This window comes from Fusarium fujikuroi, chromosome FFUJ_chr03, assembly GCF_900079805.1.
Source record: "Fusarium fujikuroi IMI 58289 draft genome, chromosome FFUJ_chr03".
NCBI lineage: Eukaryota > Fungi > Ascomycota > Sordariomycetes > Hypocreales > Nectriaceae > Fusarium > Fusarium fujikuroi.
In genome coordinates this window covers 1,023,539-1,039,562 of record NC_036624.1, presented here as the reverse complement: position 1 = coordinate 1,039,562, position 16,024 = coordinate 1,023,539, and the positions used below count along the sequence as shown (strand labels likewise).

General features: G+C 49.8%; 6 protein-coding genes; 4 read left to right on the top strand and 2 right to left on the bottom strand.

Annotated features, from left to right (window-relative positions):
* Positions 1–24: 24 nt before the first annotated feature.
* Positions 25–1,753, top strand: FFUJ_02453 (probable SER33-3-phosphoglycerate dehydrogenase; the record flags this gene model as incomplete). XM_023574185.1 has 5 exons in its annotated part: positions 25–335; positions 479–1,266; positions 1,319–1,428; positions 1,485–1,668; positions 1,725–1,753. 5 exons carry the CDS (start codon positions 25–27, stop codon positions 1,751–1,753), a joined length of 1,422 nt encoding a protein of 473 aa, XP_023427586.1.
* A 2,401-nt stretch (positions 1,754–4,154) lies between these two features.
* Positions 4,155–9,260, top strand: FFUJ_02452 (probable myosin MYO2; the record flags this gene model as incomplete). XM_023574183.1 has 7 exons in its annotated part: positions 4,155–4,289; positions 4,376–4,508; positions 4,569–4,758; positions 4,812–8,661; positions 8,712–8,785; positions 8,834–9,048; positions 9,100–9,260. 7 exons carry the CDS (start codon positions 4,155–4,157, stop codon positions 9,258–9,260), a joined length of 4,758 nt encoding a protein of 1,585 aa, XP_023427585.1.
* Positions 9,261–9,729: 469 nt separating this feature from the next.
* FFUJ_02451 (probable FAP7-involved in the oxidative stress response) lies at positions 9,730–10,433 on the top strand (the record flags this gene model as incomplete). XM_023574182.1 has 3 exons in its annotated part: positions 9,730–9,918; positions 10,010–10,155; positions 10,238–10,433. 3 exons carry the CDS (start codon positions 9,730–9,732, stop codon positions 10,431–10,433), a joined length of 531 nt encoding a protein of 176 aa, XP_023427584.1.
* Positions 10,434–10,787: 354 nt separating this feature from the next.
* Positions 10,788–11,611, top strand: FFUJ_02450 (probable inosine triphosphate pyrophosphatase; the record flags this gene model as incomplete). XM_023574181.1 has 6 exons in its annotated part: positions 10,788–10,958; positions 11,029–11,102; positions 11,155–11,299; positions 11,351–11,387; positions 11,437–11,470; positions 11,518–11,611. 6 exons carry the CDS (start codon positions 10,788–10,790, stop codon positions 11,609–11,611), a joined length of 555 nt encoding a protein of 184 aa, XP_023428740.1.
* An 89-nt stretch (positions 11,612–11,700) lies between these two features.
* On the bottom strand, positions 11,701–13,400 carry FFUJ_02449 (uncharacterized protein; the record flags this gene model as incomplete). XM_023574180.1 has 8 exons in its annotated part: positions 11,701–11,912; positions 11,965–12,116; positions 12,164–12,195; positions 12,246–12,457; positions 12,505–12,609; positions 12,657–12,747; positions 12,803–13,252; positions 13,332–13,400. The coding sequence occupies 8 exons, from the start codon at positions 13,398–13,400 to the stop codon at positions 11,701–11,703; spliced, it is 1,323 nt and encodes a 440-aa protein (XP_023427583.1).
* Positions 13,401–14,733: 1,333 nt separating this feature from the next.
* On the bottom strand, positions 14,734–15,450 carry FFUJ_02448 (probable ras-related GTP-binding protein; the record flags this gene model as incomplete). XM_023574179.1 has 3 exons in its annotated part: positions 14,734–14,973; positions 15,036–15,304; positions 15,399–15,450. The coding sequence occupies 3 exons, from the start codon at positions 15,448–15,450 to the stop codon at positions 14,734–14,736; spliced, it is 561 nt and encodes a 186-aa protein (XP_023427582.1).
* Between the last annotated feature and the right edge of the window lie 574 nt (positions 15,451–16,024).

Genomic DNA, 16,024 nt, shown 5'->3' with positions numbered 1-16,024 from the left:
CCGCGACCGTCGACACCTTTCATCATGGCCCCTGCTCCCCAAAACATCGCCAGCAACCTCTCTGCCGCTGCCCAGCGCGGCGAGGTCTCTCACAGCTGGGATAAGAACGTGGCTACCTCGCCGCTGGCTTCTTTCCAGTCTCCTCCCAGCTGGACCGCCAACCTCCCTAATCGTGGCGCGCCCAAGAACTTGAAGCCTTTCAACACCAAGGATATCAAGATTCTACTTCTCGAGAACGTCAATGTCACCGGCCAGGAGATCCTGAAGGCCCAGGGCTACCAGGTCGAAGCCCTCAAGACCTCTCTTCCCGAGGACCAGCTCATTGAGAAGATTCGGTGAGTTCGCAAAAATACCCCGCCATCCCTCAACTTTTTTTTTGTGAAGTTGTGCTGTGCCCCTCCATCGACGGCTTCACAAATGCCCCTCGTCCATGAGCTCCATGCACCCCACCATGAATACTAACAAATGGTGATCACAGTGACGTTCAAGTCATCGGTATTCGCTCCAAGACGAAGCTCACCGAGAAGGTCCTCCGACAGGCCGAGAACCTCCTCGTCATCGGCTGCTTCTGTATCGGCACCAACCAGGTCGACCTTGAGTTCGCCGCCAAGAATGGTATCGCCGTCTTCAACTCCCCTTTCGCCAACTCGCGCAGTGTCGCTGAGCTGGTCATCGCCGAGATCATCGTTCTTGCCCGTCAGCTTGGCGACCGATCCAACGAGATGCACCGAGGCACCTGGAACAAAGTCAGCTCCAAGTGCTGGGAGATTCGAGGCAAGACTTTGGGCATCGTTGGCTACGGTCACATTGGTTCTCAGCTGTCCGTCCTCGCTGAGGCTATGGGCATGAACGTCATCTATTACGATGTTGTTACCCTGATGGCTCTGGGAACTGCCAACCAGGTTCCTACACTTGAGAAGCTCTTGGGTGAGGCTGACTTTGTCACCCTCCACGTCCCTGATCTCCCCGAGACACGCAACATGATCTCTACTCCCCAGTTCGAGCAGATGAAGACTGGTGCCTACCTGATCAACGCCAGCCGTGGTAGCGTTGTCGATATTCCTGCTCTCATCAAGGCTAGCCGTGCTGGCAAGGTTGCTGGTGCTGCTCTTGATGTCTTCCCCTCTGAGCCCGCTGCCAACGGTGACTACTTCACCAACGACCTCAATGCCTGGGGCGAGGACCTCCGAAGCTTGAGGAACCTTATCCTGACACCTCACATCGGTGGTAGCACCGAGGAGGCTCAGCGTGCCATTGGTATCGAGGGTAAGTGCACACCTAGAATATCACATTGGACTCCACACTAACACTTGCATAGTCAGCGAGGCTCTCGTTCGGTACATCAACCAGGGCATCACTCTGGGCAGTGTCAACATCCCCGAAGTCCAGCTCCGTTCGCTGACTTCCGACGAGCCCGATACCGCTCGTGTAAGTCTATGCCGAAATCCGAATTCGACATGTACAATATTAACCCGAAATCATAGGTCATCTTCATTCACCGAAACGTTCCTGGTGTGCTCCGAAAGGTCAACGAGATTCTCGGCGACCACAACGTCGACAAGCAGATTTCCGACAGCAGAGGCGACAACGCCTATCTCATGGCTGATATTAGCAGTATCAAGTATGAGCAGATCAAAGACATCTATGACAGCCTTGAGGCTCTTAGCGGTAAGTCGAGTCAAGTGAGACAAGGTCAATGCCATAAACTGACAGTTCGTGCACAGCTCGCATCATGACCCGTATCCTGTACTAAGAAAAGAGGCATGGACCACTCGGTGGCTCTGAGGTTCAACCCTTATCCTCGAACTACGACAACTTAGTAAAAAGAAACGCGATGCAACCAACAACCGCAAGGGACTTTGAATGCATGGAGAAGGGGGAAATAAAGGGGCAGCCCGTTCGTTTTGATCCGGTCCTTGATTCCCGGACGCGGTTGACGCATTGATGCATTGGCTAAGGTCAATGAAGGAAGGCATGAGCAATTCAAACCCCCATGACGCGACTTGACGATCGTGGCTGGAGGAGGTTTTGCTATTGATGATGCAAGAAGAGTCGGAATCGCCAGATACGGGTACGTACTCCATTCTTGAGCGTGGATCAAATCAAAAGGGGGCTGGTTTTTGCGGCTGGTGCTTGATTAAGTTAAGGTAAAAGCTCGCAAACCGACTGGTTGCGCTAGTCGGTGGCACTGTATGGAGTAATATGGCATGGATGAATTCAACGAACAGAAACATTTGAGCTTCAACGCAACTTAGAATACCAAAATAGGATCAATCCGGTGCGAATCGAGAGGGGGACCCCGAGGGACCCATAGACCATCACTTTGTTGACCTTTGTGTACCTCTCTGTAGACTAAGGCAACTTTCAGGTCCGCATAAGGGCTGAGATAAGCATGCATAGAGTTTGTTAACTGTTGGCGTAAGCTGCAGAGTTGCTTGACGTCAAACTATGGCTTGTCGATAATAAAATGTTGGGGATATGAGGTGCATTTGCATAGCCGTGTGGATGCCGACAAGTTCGGACCTGAAGAAGATAATGTACCTTCGGAATTCGAGGTTGGATCTGTGATACCCTCGGCGAACAAGCTCCTCCGAGCTGCCTGGCTTTTACGATTGTACCTCGCTGATCCTTCAAATATGTCCTTGATGGACTCAGTTCCTAGTCTTGGGGTTATGGTGGGGATATATTAATCGGTTACTAGGGTTCAAGAATTCCCCAGTATTTTTTGAATTGGCATCTCCTTTTTGGAGGATCGGGCCTTGCTCATCAATGTCACCGGCGGGTTTCATCTTTAGGCTTGTTGATTGACTATTGAAGTCTGAGAGAATTGGTTCATGATGATTGGTATGCCAACTCTGGTGAACCCTTATATTGAGATCTTTGTCTTTCAGAACATCAGGTCAAACTTCAAATATTCCACAAGTATATACGCATTGTGTCCAGTAACTACACAGTCTATACGCACAGCTTTTGTGACGGTTACTGCAAAGACAGTCGGTGAAGTTGTATCAAGACAGTGCGACTTGGATCTCGGAGCGTTTGATCGTCAAATGTCAATTAAGGGGCCCGCGGCGTAACATTTTTTTGAGCATTAGCTCCAACGAACCCCAATAATTCCTTTGTATCTGTCCTCAGTGACAATCACAGTCTCACCACGGGCTGATGTTCATGTCCAGTTCCGTGGCATGGTAGAGCATGACAGACACAGTGTCGACTCAATTCCAAGAGCTGTCTCGAGGAAAATGCATACATTTGTCCTTCGCTTGTTTCTCACCCCAGATCCAAGGAAGACAAGACAAGGTCGAAGACGCGGACGGGTCGGCCCCTCATTGGCTCGCGGGAGTGTCCAGGTAGAGAGAGGCCCTAAATTCTTCTGAAGCCAGGAGCTTCCAGGAACTGAAAGGCTGGGTGGGCGCCGTAGAGCTCGAGGTATTTAAAACGATCGTGATTGGTATCCTGATGGTGGTGATGTACTGAAGAAATACCGATGGCTGGGCCCCTAGGTACAGTGATGCTCTAACAGGAGTGCCCCGCCCCCCTGTTCCTCGACCTCCAACGTGCCCCGTGCGGCTGCAGTGTCCATCCGGCCCTTTCAATCAGGAGCAAAACGCGTGCTGGCATCACCGACCGCATCCATAACTTTTGACCTGCTCTTCAAGGTCTCTCTTTTTGCCTTGACTTTTGCCTTGTGCGATCACTTAATCTTGCTCGACCTCTTTTTTGTCGGCGAGTTCTTTGAGTCCTTGTGTGGGAAGTGAGAGGAAGAGTGTACAAAGCTCGTTTCTCCCGCCCTTTACAGGTTCAGGGTCCTTTTCTACCACCCACCTTCACCCACCGTACTTTGGATTACGGGGCACCGGTGTAGCCAAAAGTTGGACGATTTGCGCAAAGCATCCAACAACCGTTCGACCGCACACTTTCAGCGATTCAAGATCGCACAACGCCTCTTTCCATCTGTCATCAGCGGCGTTTTGACGACCACAATCTTTCCCCGGCAGGCCCCGTTGCTTCATATACCAACAGCTGCTGGCGAATGTCTGCTTCCTACCGCCATTCAGCCCCTTAGCACAATATTCGCCGATACCGCTTCGACATAGTCGCATTCACCTCCTGTTCCTTCACATACCGGCCTTGCGCCCGGTCATATCGCCATCATGGCATCGGCCTACGAGGTTGGCACAAGAGCCTGGCAGCCAGACACTGCTGAGGGTTGGGTTGCTTCAGAGCTTATCAACAAGACCGTTGATGGGTCCAAAGTCAAGCTGACCTTCCAGCTTGAGAATGGCGACGTGAGTTTTCCCTTTAGATGCGTTCAATGATGCCATTGGCGCTCACCGTTTGGGATCACGAAACTGACAGGATGTTTCTCATATAGACCAAAGATATCGAGGTCACCGCGGAGGCCTTACAGAGCGGTAACGACCCGTCTCTCCCCCCTCTGATGAACCCGACAATGCTCGAAGCCAGCGACGATCTTACAAATTTGTCCCATCTTAACGAACCTGCTGGTATGTCAAACACAAGATTACTTTCCGTGGTATTTGGACAATAATGCTGATACCTTGTAGTTCTTCAGGCAATTCGGTTACGATACTTGCAAAAGGAGATCTACACCTACAGTGGTATCGTCCTCATTGCCACCAACCCTTTCGCACGAGTCGATTCCCTCTACGTTCCCGGCATGGTACAGGTTTATGCTGGAAGACAGCGAGCGACACAAGCTCCCCACTTGTTCGCTATTGCTGAAGAGGCCTTCATGTAAGCATGCACTTTCACATGCCAACACAACTCCATACTGACTTGACGCTCAGGGACATGGTCCGCGACAAGAAGAACCAGACAGTGGTTGTCTCTGGAGAGTCTGGTGCTGGCAAGACTGTCAGTGCTAAGTACATCATGCGATACTTCGCTACCAGAGAGTCGCCTGATAACCCTGGTGGACGCTCCAAACGAGGAGCCGAGTCCATGAGTGAGACGGAAGAGCAGATCCTTGCGACTAACCCTATCATGGAAGCGTTCGGTAACGCCAAGACGACTCGAAACGATAACTCGTCACGATTCGGAAAGTACATTGAGATTATGTTTGACGAGCACACAAATATTATCGGTGCCAAGATCAGGACATACCTTCTCGAGCGTTCTCGGTTGGTTTTCCAGCCCCTCAAGGAGCGAAACTACCACATTTTCTACCAGCTTGTCGCTGGTGCGTCAGAGCAACAGCGCGAGGAGCTTAACCTGCTGCCTATCGAGGAGTTCGAGTACCTGAACCAAGGAAACTGCCCAACAATCGACGGTGTGGATGACAAGGCCGAGTTCGAGGCTACCAAGAAGTCGCTGTCAACAATTGGTGTCACAGATGCCCAGCAGGCTGACATCTTCAAGCTGTTGGCTGGCCTCCTGCACCTCGGAAACGTGAAGATCACTGCATCCCGAAACGACAGTGTTTTGGCCCCCAACGAACCTTCTTTGGAGCGTGCCTGTGCCATTCTCGGGGTCAAGGCCGAGGAGTTTGCCCGATGGATCGTCAAGAAGCAGCTCGTTACCCGTGGTGAGAAGATCACCTCCAATCTCAGCCAAGCGCAGGCCATCGTCGTTCGAGATTCCGTTGCCAAGTTCATCTACTCAAGCTTGTTCGACTGGCTTGTCGATATCATCAACCATAGTTTGGCTGCTGAGGAAGTGTTGAACAGAGTTGTCTCATTTATTGGTGTTTTGGATATCTATGGTTTCGAGCATTTCGCCAAGAACTCTTTCGAACAGTTCTGTATTAACTATGCCAACGAAAAGCTGCAGCAAGAATTCAACCAGCACGTCTTCAAGCTGGAGCAGGAGGAATACCTCAGGGAAGAGATTGACTGGACCTTCATCGACTTCTCCGACAACCAGCCTTGTATCGACCTGATTGAGGGTCGCATGGGTATTCTGTCTCTGCTTGACGAAGAGTCTCGTCTTCCCATGGGATCTGATGAGCAGTTCGTTACTAAGCTTCACCACAACTTTACTCCCGACAAGCACAAGTTCTACAAGAAGCCTCGGTTCGGAAAATCTGCTTTCACCGTTTGCCATTATGCCATTGACGTTACCTACGAATCTGAGGGCTTCATTGAGAAGAACCGAGATACCGTCCCTGACGAGCACATGGCTGTTCTGCGTGCCACAAGCAACGAGTTCTTGAAGACTGTTCTGGATGCTGCCTCAGCTGTACGAGAAAAGGATGCCGCCTCATCAAGTTCCAGCTCCGTTAAGCCCGCCGCTGGTAGGAAGATCGGCGTGGCTGTCAACAGAAAGCCCACTTTGGGAGGTATTTTCCGATCTTCGCTCATCGAGCTTATGAGCACTATCAACAATACTGATGTCCACTACATCCGATGTATCAAGCCTAATGAGGCCAAGGAGGCATGGAAGTTTGAGGGACCCATGGTTCTTAGCCAGCTTCGTGCTTGTGGTGTCCTCGAGACGGTTCGCATTAGTTGTGCTGGTTACCCTACTCGTTGGACATACGAGGAGTTTGCCCTTCGTTACTACATGCTTGTGAAGTCTGATCAGTGGACTTCGGAGATCCGCGAGATGGCCGATGCTATCCTTAAGAAGGCTCTCGGAACAAGTAGCAGCAAGGGTATGGACAAGTACCAGCTTGGTCTCACCAAGATTTTCTTCCGAGCTGGTATGCTTGCTTTCCTGGAGAACCTCCGCACCACTCGACTTAATGACTGCGCTATCATGATTCAGAAGAACTTGAGAGCCAAATATTACCGACGACGCTATCTTGACGCCCGTGAGGCCATTGTCATGACTCAGTCTGCTATCAGGTCATGGAAGGCCAGGAAACAGGTCCAGGAGCTTCGCACTATCAGGGCTGCCACTACCATCCAGCGAGTCTGGAAGGGATCCAAGCAACGTAAGGCCTATCAACAAATCCGGAAAGATATGGTTCTCTTTGAGTCTGCCGCCAAGGGATATCTCCGACGAAAGAACATCATGGAGGAGCGTCTCGGCAATGCTGCTCTCAAGATCCAGCGTTCTTGGAGATCACGACGACAATTGCGAGCTTGGAGACAATACCGCAACAAGGTTGTCCTCATCCAGAGCTTGTGGCGCGGAAGAAGTGCTCGAAAGGACTATAAGAAGATTCGTGAGGAGGCTCGTGACTTGAAGCAGATTTCTTACAAGCTCGAAAACAAGGTCGTCGAGTTGACACAGTCTTTGGGCTCAATGAAGGAGAAGAACAAGGGTCTGGCCTCGCAAGTGGAAAACTACGAGGGACAGATAAAATCGTGGAAGAAGCGACACAACGACCTCGAGGCCCGAACCAAGGAGCTTCAGACAGAAGCCAACCAAGCAGGTATCGCGGTCGCCCGCCTACAAGCTATGGAAGACGAGATGAAGAAGCTTCAGATTGCCTTCGACGAGTCAACGGCCAACATCAAGAGGATGCAAGAGGAGGAGAGAGAACTGAGGGAATCTTTGCGAGCCACAAATTCAGAGTTGGAGACAGCCAGACGGTCAAGCACGCAACACGAGAAGGACAACATGAGTCTCAGACAGGAGCTGGAGTCTCTGCGGGATGCCCTCGAGCTGGCTCGAAGGAATGCCCCCATCAACGGAGAGCTTGCCAACGGTACCACGCCCGCAGCCGCAGCACCTTCAGGTCTCATCAACCTCGTCTCGTCCAAGAAGCCTAAGCGTCGGAGTGCCGGTGCGGAGCCACGGGAGCTTGATCGCTTTAGCGGTACTTATAACCCTCGGCCGGTTTCCATGGCTGTTACTGGCACGGCGCATCGTCAGAACCTTTCTGGCTCGACCTTCCTACCTGGCGTTGATAATATCGAGATGGAACTTGAGACCCTTCTCGCGGACGAGGATGGCCTCAATGAGGAGGTAACAATGGGATTGATCCGAAACCTCAAGATCCCTTCACCCAGCAGCACTCCTCCTCCTTCGGACAAGGAGGTACTCTTCCCTTCATATCTCATCAACTTGGTTACATCAGAGATGTGGAACAACGGTTTTGTGAAGGAGTCGGAACGTTTCTTGGCCAACGTGATGCAGTCCATCCAACAGGAGGTCATGCAGCACGACGGCGACGAGGCCATCAACCCCGGCGCCTTCTGGCTGTCCAACGTCCACGAGATGTTGTCGTTTGTATTCCTCGCCGAGGACTGGTATGAGGCTCAGAAGTCGGACAATTATGAGTACGATCGTCTTCTGGAGATCGTCAAGCACGATCTTGAGAGCTTGGAGTTTAACATCTACCACACTTGGATGAAGGTGTTGAAGAAGAAGTTGCATAAGATGATTATTCCCGCCATCATCGAGTCCCAGTCTCTGCCTGGTTTCGTTACCAACGAAAGCAGCCGATTCTTGGGCAAGCTCCTGCAATCAAACTCAACCCCCGCTTACAGCATGGACAACCTGCTCAGCTTGCTGAACAGCGTCTTCCGTGCCATGAAGGCTTACTACTTGGAGGACTCCATTATTACACAGACCATCACTGAGCTTCTGCGATTGGTGGGTGTGACAGCGTTCAATGACCTGCTCATGCGACGAAACTTCCTCTCATGGAAGCGTGGTCTCCAGATCAACTACAACATCACCCGTATCGAGGAGTGGTGCAAGAGCCACGACATGCCCGAGGGTACGCTCCAGCTGGAGCATCTGATGGTAAGTCCCACGTAATCGCTAAATCAAAGACAAGACTAACAACTCCACAGCAAGCAACCAAGCTTCTTCAACTCAAGAAGGCCACCCTGAATGACATAGAAATCATTCAGGACATCTGCTGGATGTAAGTAGTGATGCCCATCTGGTCTGACTCGCATACTAATAGCTGTAGGCTATCACCAAACCAGATCCAGAAGCTGCTCAACCAATACTTGGTTGCCGATTACGAGCAGCCTATCAATGGCGAGATCATGAAGGCTGTTGCCTCACGCGTGACGGAGAAGAGCGATGTTCTTCTCCTGCAAGCCGTCGATATGGACGACAGTGGTCCTTATGAGATTGCCGAGCCTCGAGTCATCACTGCACTTGAGACTTATACTCCTTCTTGTAAGTAACACGAACAACCTATTGCAGGTATCGTAAGCTAACTTGTCTCAGGGCTCCAGACTCCTCGTCTCAAGAGGCTAGCCGAGATCGTGTCGGCACAAGCCATTGCACAGCAAGAGAAGTTCGACTATACTGATGGCGAAGATTACGAAGACGGGCAGCCACAACATCATGAGCTCGCCGGCGTTGATGAGGTGGAAACAGAGTCGTAGGAGATAATGATTAGGCATTTCGAACGCACATAAGGGATAGAAGCCGCATTTTCAGGGTGTTTGATGTCGAATTTTCTAATGGCGGCGTGTAACTGAAAACAGATCTGAGGGAGGGTATTCTCCTTGTATCAGGACGGCATCATGTATACTGAGCGAGAACAAATTTCACCTCACGGCAAGCCGGTGAGGTTATTTATACTCGACTCTATTTTGTAAGATGAGATACGGCTGTATTGGAGAGTCCGAGAGATGAGAGTACGAAGCGATATCGTGGTTATTTATCTACTCAAGTGCCATTGATGATAGTCTGTGATTGAAGAATTGGATGTTGAAGTGACGATGCATCTATCGAATCTACCGCCTCTTTAGTTGCATGCAATTTCTCTGCGTAGCAGCATTTTGAAGGTTACCCAAACTGAAGAGCCCATCAATCTCTGCAACCTTGTATACAGGCAACAAAGCAGCCAAAATGACCACACGAAAACTGCCTAATATCATTATCACGGGCACGCCCGGTGTCGGAAAGACGACTCATTGTGAGGCTCTCGCGGAGCGAACTGGACTGCGCCATCTCTCAGTGAACCAGGTTGTGAAGGACAAGGAGTGTCATGAGGGTTGGAGCGATGAGTTTCACAGCTTTATTGTGGATGAGGACAAGGTAAGGGACTATTCACTCATCCAGAACTGATTTTGGGGATAAACACAAGTTCTGGAGAGTATGGTGAGAATTTATGCTGATATTATTACAGTTACTAGATGCTATTGAGGGCGATGTCAAGGCTGGTGGATGTATTATTGACTGGCACGCTTGTGATCTGTTCCCCAAGAGCTGGATAGATCTGGTTGTTGTGCTTCGAGTTGACTCATCAACACACTACGATCGCCTGATCACAAGGTATGTTGCTCATTACACAGTTCTTGTCATTTCGTTTTGGCTTTGAGCAGACAACCACACATTTACTGACTCTGTATTTCAGAAACTACCCTGAGTCCAAGCTCCAAGAAAACATCGACTCTGAGATCATGGAAGTTCTCCTCCAAGAAGCTCATGAGGCTTTCGATGAGGAAATTGTGATTGAATTGACAAGCAACACATCTGATGAGATGGACACAAACGTTGATCGTATAGTGGCTTGGCTTGATCAGTGGAAGAAGGACAACAACGAGGAATAGCCAAACTTCAGAGACAACATAAAAAGGGATGCATATTTGCTACAGGGGTTACTACAAAAGTCTTTAGCTATGGGCGTGGGATATTTTGAAGCGTGGACTCGGTTGGTGAAAATAGATTTTTAAATGCAAGCCTAGGGCAGGCTATGAATTGACATGAATCGTTCTACTGGTGGTTCCGTGCTGAGTAAGTGCATAATTTCATGTACAATCACAGTCATAGTGGGGAGCCTATTGTACAGCTCGATTATCTTCAGCTGCTATTTCTCCTTCAAAGGCATATTTCAGTCGACGAAATTTCTACCGCTTCTGTTTCCAAAAGATTATAGAATAATAAGAGGACTTTACGACGTCAAAATGGCTGCACACAAGGTCAACTTCATCACTGGCAACGCCAACAAGTTGCGAGAGGTCAAGGCCATTCTCGAGCCTGAAATCGAGGTTCTGAGCAAATCTATCGATCTCGAGGAAGTTCAAGGCACACTTGAGGAGGTTACAGAGTCAAAGTGCCGTAGAGCTGCTGATCTGGTATGTAAACTATCTTATCTATCCTACAAACGCTGCAAAGAAAATGAATGTGTTTAACAATAAAATACAGGTCAAAGGCCCCGTGCTGGTCGAAGATACAGCTCTGTGCTATAACGCTCTGAGCGGTCTTCCTGGAGCGTACATGTGAGATTTGATGCTAAAACGCTGAGAAATATGAATGCTGATGGCTGTAAAGCAAGTGGTTCATGACTTCGATCGGTCATCAGGGCTTGAACAACCTGTTGGCTGCTTACACTGATAAGTCCGCTGAGGCTGTCTGCACGTTTGGGTACTGTGCTGGACCTGGCGAGAAGGTCATTCTGTTCCAAGGCCGTTGCCCAGTAAGAAGCTCTCGAGTCCAGTGACCCTGACTGTGCTGATATGTGATACAGGGCAAGATTGTGCCTCCCCGTGGACCTCCCGATTTCGGTATGTGCTGTGAAAAGAATACATAGAGTACATGCTGACATATGAATAGGATGGGATGCCGTCTTTGAGTATGAGGGTCAAACGTATGTATAGTTTGAAACCGAACGATGACCTCTGCTGACTCTCATAGCTTTGCTGAGATGGACAAGGCGGAGAAGAACAAGATCTCCCACCGTGGCCGAGCTCTGGCCAAGCTTCAGGCTTGGTTCAAGGACCAGCAGTAGATTGCAGTGATCTACGATACAGCAGCGTACTTTGTGAGGCTAGAGTCTGATAAGTACAAGCCAGATACAGTCAAGAAGGTGACGACTTACTAGAGCACTTCATACTGGTTATACTTGCGAAAGTAGTGGGAGCCACGACGATATGGCTGCAAGAAACTGTCGATCGAAGAGGGCTTCTGACGAACTGTCCTGCCGATGAGGTTTCGGACCTTTGTAGAATCCCGAAAACTGGGATCGAATACCAATAGATTCGCCTGCCCGTCCATTTGCCTCTCGAAGCCGACGATTGTCAAAGAGTGGCCTATCTACATTCAGTGCCTGATGAACATGCTGATAGTTTGAGGTAGTCTTACCTGGGTGTTGTAGGTAGATTGGTGGCAATTCCGTATGATGAATTCGGTCTTCGACGCTTGTGATACCTCCTCGAAAGTATCCTTCGATAGCTTCAAAGAGACGCTGTTTCGACCTGCCGCGTTCCTGATCCTTAAATGCTTGAACGGAGCAACTGTCACTGTTAGTTACTTGTTGAGTTTCTCACAGTAGTAATCTTACGGTATCTCCAAGCTGAGAAACACAGCCTGTGCCTGATTCTTGTTAGTCGACTGACTTGATACAAGTAGAGAGGATCATATACCTCTGGCGTACCAATGTATTTTCTTGTCCCCTTGATGCCTCCAGTCTCTGCTCTTCCTTGGGCATTGATGCCCATGTCCCAAGCATTCTCGATGAGATCTTGGATCTGAAAGATGGAAGGAAACGTGCGCCCAAAGTGATTTGAACCTTCTCTCGAAGCAGCGATGATGTTTGAAGTGAGCATCTGGATGTTTCGATAGCCACAAAAACCGCCTGTAATTTGTTAGACACCTTAGCTTACACAGCATTCGTTGACTCACCTTCTCGTCTCAATTTGGAAACATGTTGTACTGCAGGGTGACACAGGTAGGCATACTGTGTTGAGGGACTTTGCTCAAGAAGCTGACTTAGAACAGGCAGAACACCTGAAATCGTCAGCTGCTGCTGGGGAACGTTACTAGATAGTACTCACCATCATTGACAACCTGACCTTCATCCTTAAGAAGGTCTACGAGCCAAGGGGGCATCTTTCTCTCATGCGCAAACCTGCCAAGATCGGACTTCTACTCTCATGTTAGTCACTACATCATAAGTATTAAGAATCATGTGATATCTCACCCCCAGACGAACGGTGGATTTAGCTCGATCGCTATTTTTATCGCGACTTGAAGAGCTTCTGCTGGTAGTCTTGGTGATACCAGCATCCTCTCTCTTGGTCTTGTGCCGTGTCCTACTGCTACCGCTACCGTTACTCTCCCTCCCATGAGAGCTACGCCCGGCGAAGAGGTCCTTCCAGGCCTGGATAGGGCTGACTTTCTTGTGCTTCCGGTCTCTCTCTCTGGACGACGGCTCCGGCTTCCGAGCCACAGCGGGAGTATGTTCCGGCTCCGGCTCTGGCTCTGGCCCTGGCTCGGGCGTGGCGTCCTGCGCCTCGAGCTCGTGAAGCTCGAGATGATAAGCTAGCTCGTCCAGCCGAAGGATCTCACCGCAACCTTCGGGACACGAGATAGTATCTCCGGAGGTGGTGGGTGGTGAGCCGTCAGCGTCTGGGTGTTGCTGCTCTATGTGCTAGTCAAGGGGATGAATGTCTTAGTCTCAGCTAAACTCAACGCAAGCGGTAAGAAAGAAAGATCGGTGAGAGACACACTAGAATGAGTTCATATTCGCCTTGGCCCGGCTTGAAGCCGCAGAAAGGGCAAGGATCTGAGTTGGACATGGTGGTTAATTATTTCATGAATTAAGATGAAGGATGAGAAAGGTTGGGTTTAGGAGCGAAGTGAGAGTGTTTAAAATGCGAGATAGAGAGCAAGTTCTATGTGTCTATGAGTTACCAAGTGCAGTAATAGTTTTGGCTGTAACAAAGATGGAGTGATTAAGGTCAAGAACAAAGAAAGAGTTGGGCGCGGTGAGAGAGAGCGTGTGGGAGAGTGATTCAGTCTGAGCCCGTGAGTGAGGCTGTGATGGCGGTACACGTACCACGTCTCCAGGGTCTCACAACGTATTCAAAGTCAAATCACAGGAAGGGCACAGCCTAAGAAATGCTACCATTCAGCTGTAGCTTTGACAACACCAACCACTATAATTACCTAAGGACTGTTATTTACGGATACATACTCAAAATGCAAACAGCAAATACATACAGCAACGCCAAGTCAGTAAACCACATGGCGCAACGTCAGTACCACAACAAAGACCGCGGATCTCTCTATAGCGCCCGGATGATACCCTATTGCATTGTATAGCGGGACCATCCGAATGGAGTCAAGTTCCCGTCCAAACGGATCTCACAGTAACTTGCAGTACAGTACAAGACAGACCGCTCCTGGAGGAGGGAGGGAGGGAGGGATTTAAAGAACTAAGCAAGTTAGCCAAACTAACAAGGCATCATGACTTGTTGGGAACCAATTATCAACGACACCGAGAATCTGGTGCCTTGGATTTGTTCTAGAAACTCGCTCTAAACAAGATACGTATCGGTAGTTACAGCTCGATACATCCTTGCAAGTGTCACCCAGTCTCCTCTATCAGTCAGTCATTCAAGCGGTCATGAATCAGGACATTTCACCAAGCAAGTCAGTCAGGCAGAGTCAGAGCCAGATAGTGCAGGACAGTACAACAGAAATTTTCTAATAGTAGGTAAGCAAGCAAGCAACCAATCCCAAAACCTCCTGACCTGGACCTGGACCCCTCCATTGATTTGAACCATGTACTCTAGTTGTTAAGGCAGGCAAAACGAGAAAGAAAATAACACACCAAAGCTTGGTAGTTAGACATCGACATGGTACGACTTGACACCCTTTCCAATAGATAGCAACGGAGAATTTAACCAAGGGAGGGCACCCTATTCAAGGCCCTTGTTGTCTCAGCCCCGAATCACCTTGTGACCCTGTGACTGAGACTGTGACTGCCATCCATCGTGGGACGGCCTGGCCTGGCCAGAACTTGTGGACCGCCCCGCGGCCTGAGAAGACTGAATCGCCATCATCGCGATCGTGATTGTCTGGCAAGATGATAATTGTGCCTCTTTGAACAGCATTCGCAATCGTTGTTTACATCAGAATGCAATTGCTCTTGGCCGGAGCCTCACCTGGGTTCTGCGACTTCTCAATCTGTCCGATCAAGAGCTCGAAAGCCTTGCCCACGTTCTCGTTGTATCGCGCGCTCGCCTCGGTCCAGCCGCATTGAATCTTCTCCGAGAGTTTCTGTCCGTCTTCGGGTGTGACCTGTCGTTGCTCGGGGCGCAAGTCGCTCTTGTTGCCGACTATGCAGATGGGGACCGACTCGGTGCCCTAACATTGGTGGTTCAGCTTCGGCTTACGGGTTGCTTGTTTCGGGTTCTGGGAGCACTTACCAGGTGGGTGAGGATCTTCTCGCGAATGACTTGCACCATCTCGAAGGAAGGCAGTGATGATACTGAGTAGACAAGCATGTAGCCATGGATGCCGATAAAATGCTTCGAGTTGAGAATGCTGTACTCGTCCTGACCCGCTGTGTCGACGATCTCGGTTGAGTAATCTTGGCCCTTGTACTTGATCATCTTGCTGAAGGTATTCTCAATCGTAGGATAGTAGCTGTCGACGAAGTGGCCATCCACGAACCGCACTGCTAGAGACGACTTGCCTGCAATGCATCCATCGTCAGCAAATGTAATTGAGCATTCGGAATTAAATCGCCATCTGTTGAATAAAGAATAAAGAAATTGGGAAATACTGACCGACTGAGCGGCTGCCGACAATAGCGACCTTTCTTTGCTTGGGAGAAGGCATCGTGCAACAACGTTGAGTGGCAATGAATCAAAAGTGAAACAGCGTCCGAACTGCGTGCGTGCGTATTCTCGTTGTTGAACCTAAGGTTGAGTTTTCACGCCCGAAAGGAGTAAATATTGGGCGTACAGCAACTGACACCAACAGCGGCAAAAATAGATGACGAGGTAAAAGAGAGAGAGAGAAAAGAGTCTCGGTGATGACGATGGTGAATGTATAATGTGTAACTTTAGTAGGTATAGCAGGTAAGGTACCTCAGCTGGGGGTACGTGGTATCCGTAAAAGGGCCTGGAACTTCAGGGTGTACGCACTCACGTCAGTCAAATCAAATCAGCTCAGATCAGATGCTACAGGTCTCGAATGCAGTAAAAAAAAGAGCCCATCTTTTTCCAAACTAACCCCAAGGTCATTCCTGATGGGCAGGAACTGTAACTCTACCTACTGCAAGCCCCCCCTCCACTCCAACAAGAACGGGAGCCCCTCCCCCTCCCTTTGCATCATACAGCCCGATAAAGATGCGTAACTGTGCTGCCTCTCCCCTGTAATAAGTGACGCATGAACTTGCAGGGTCGGTTAG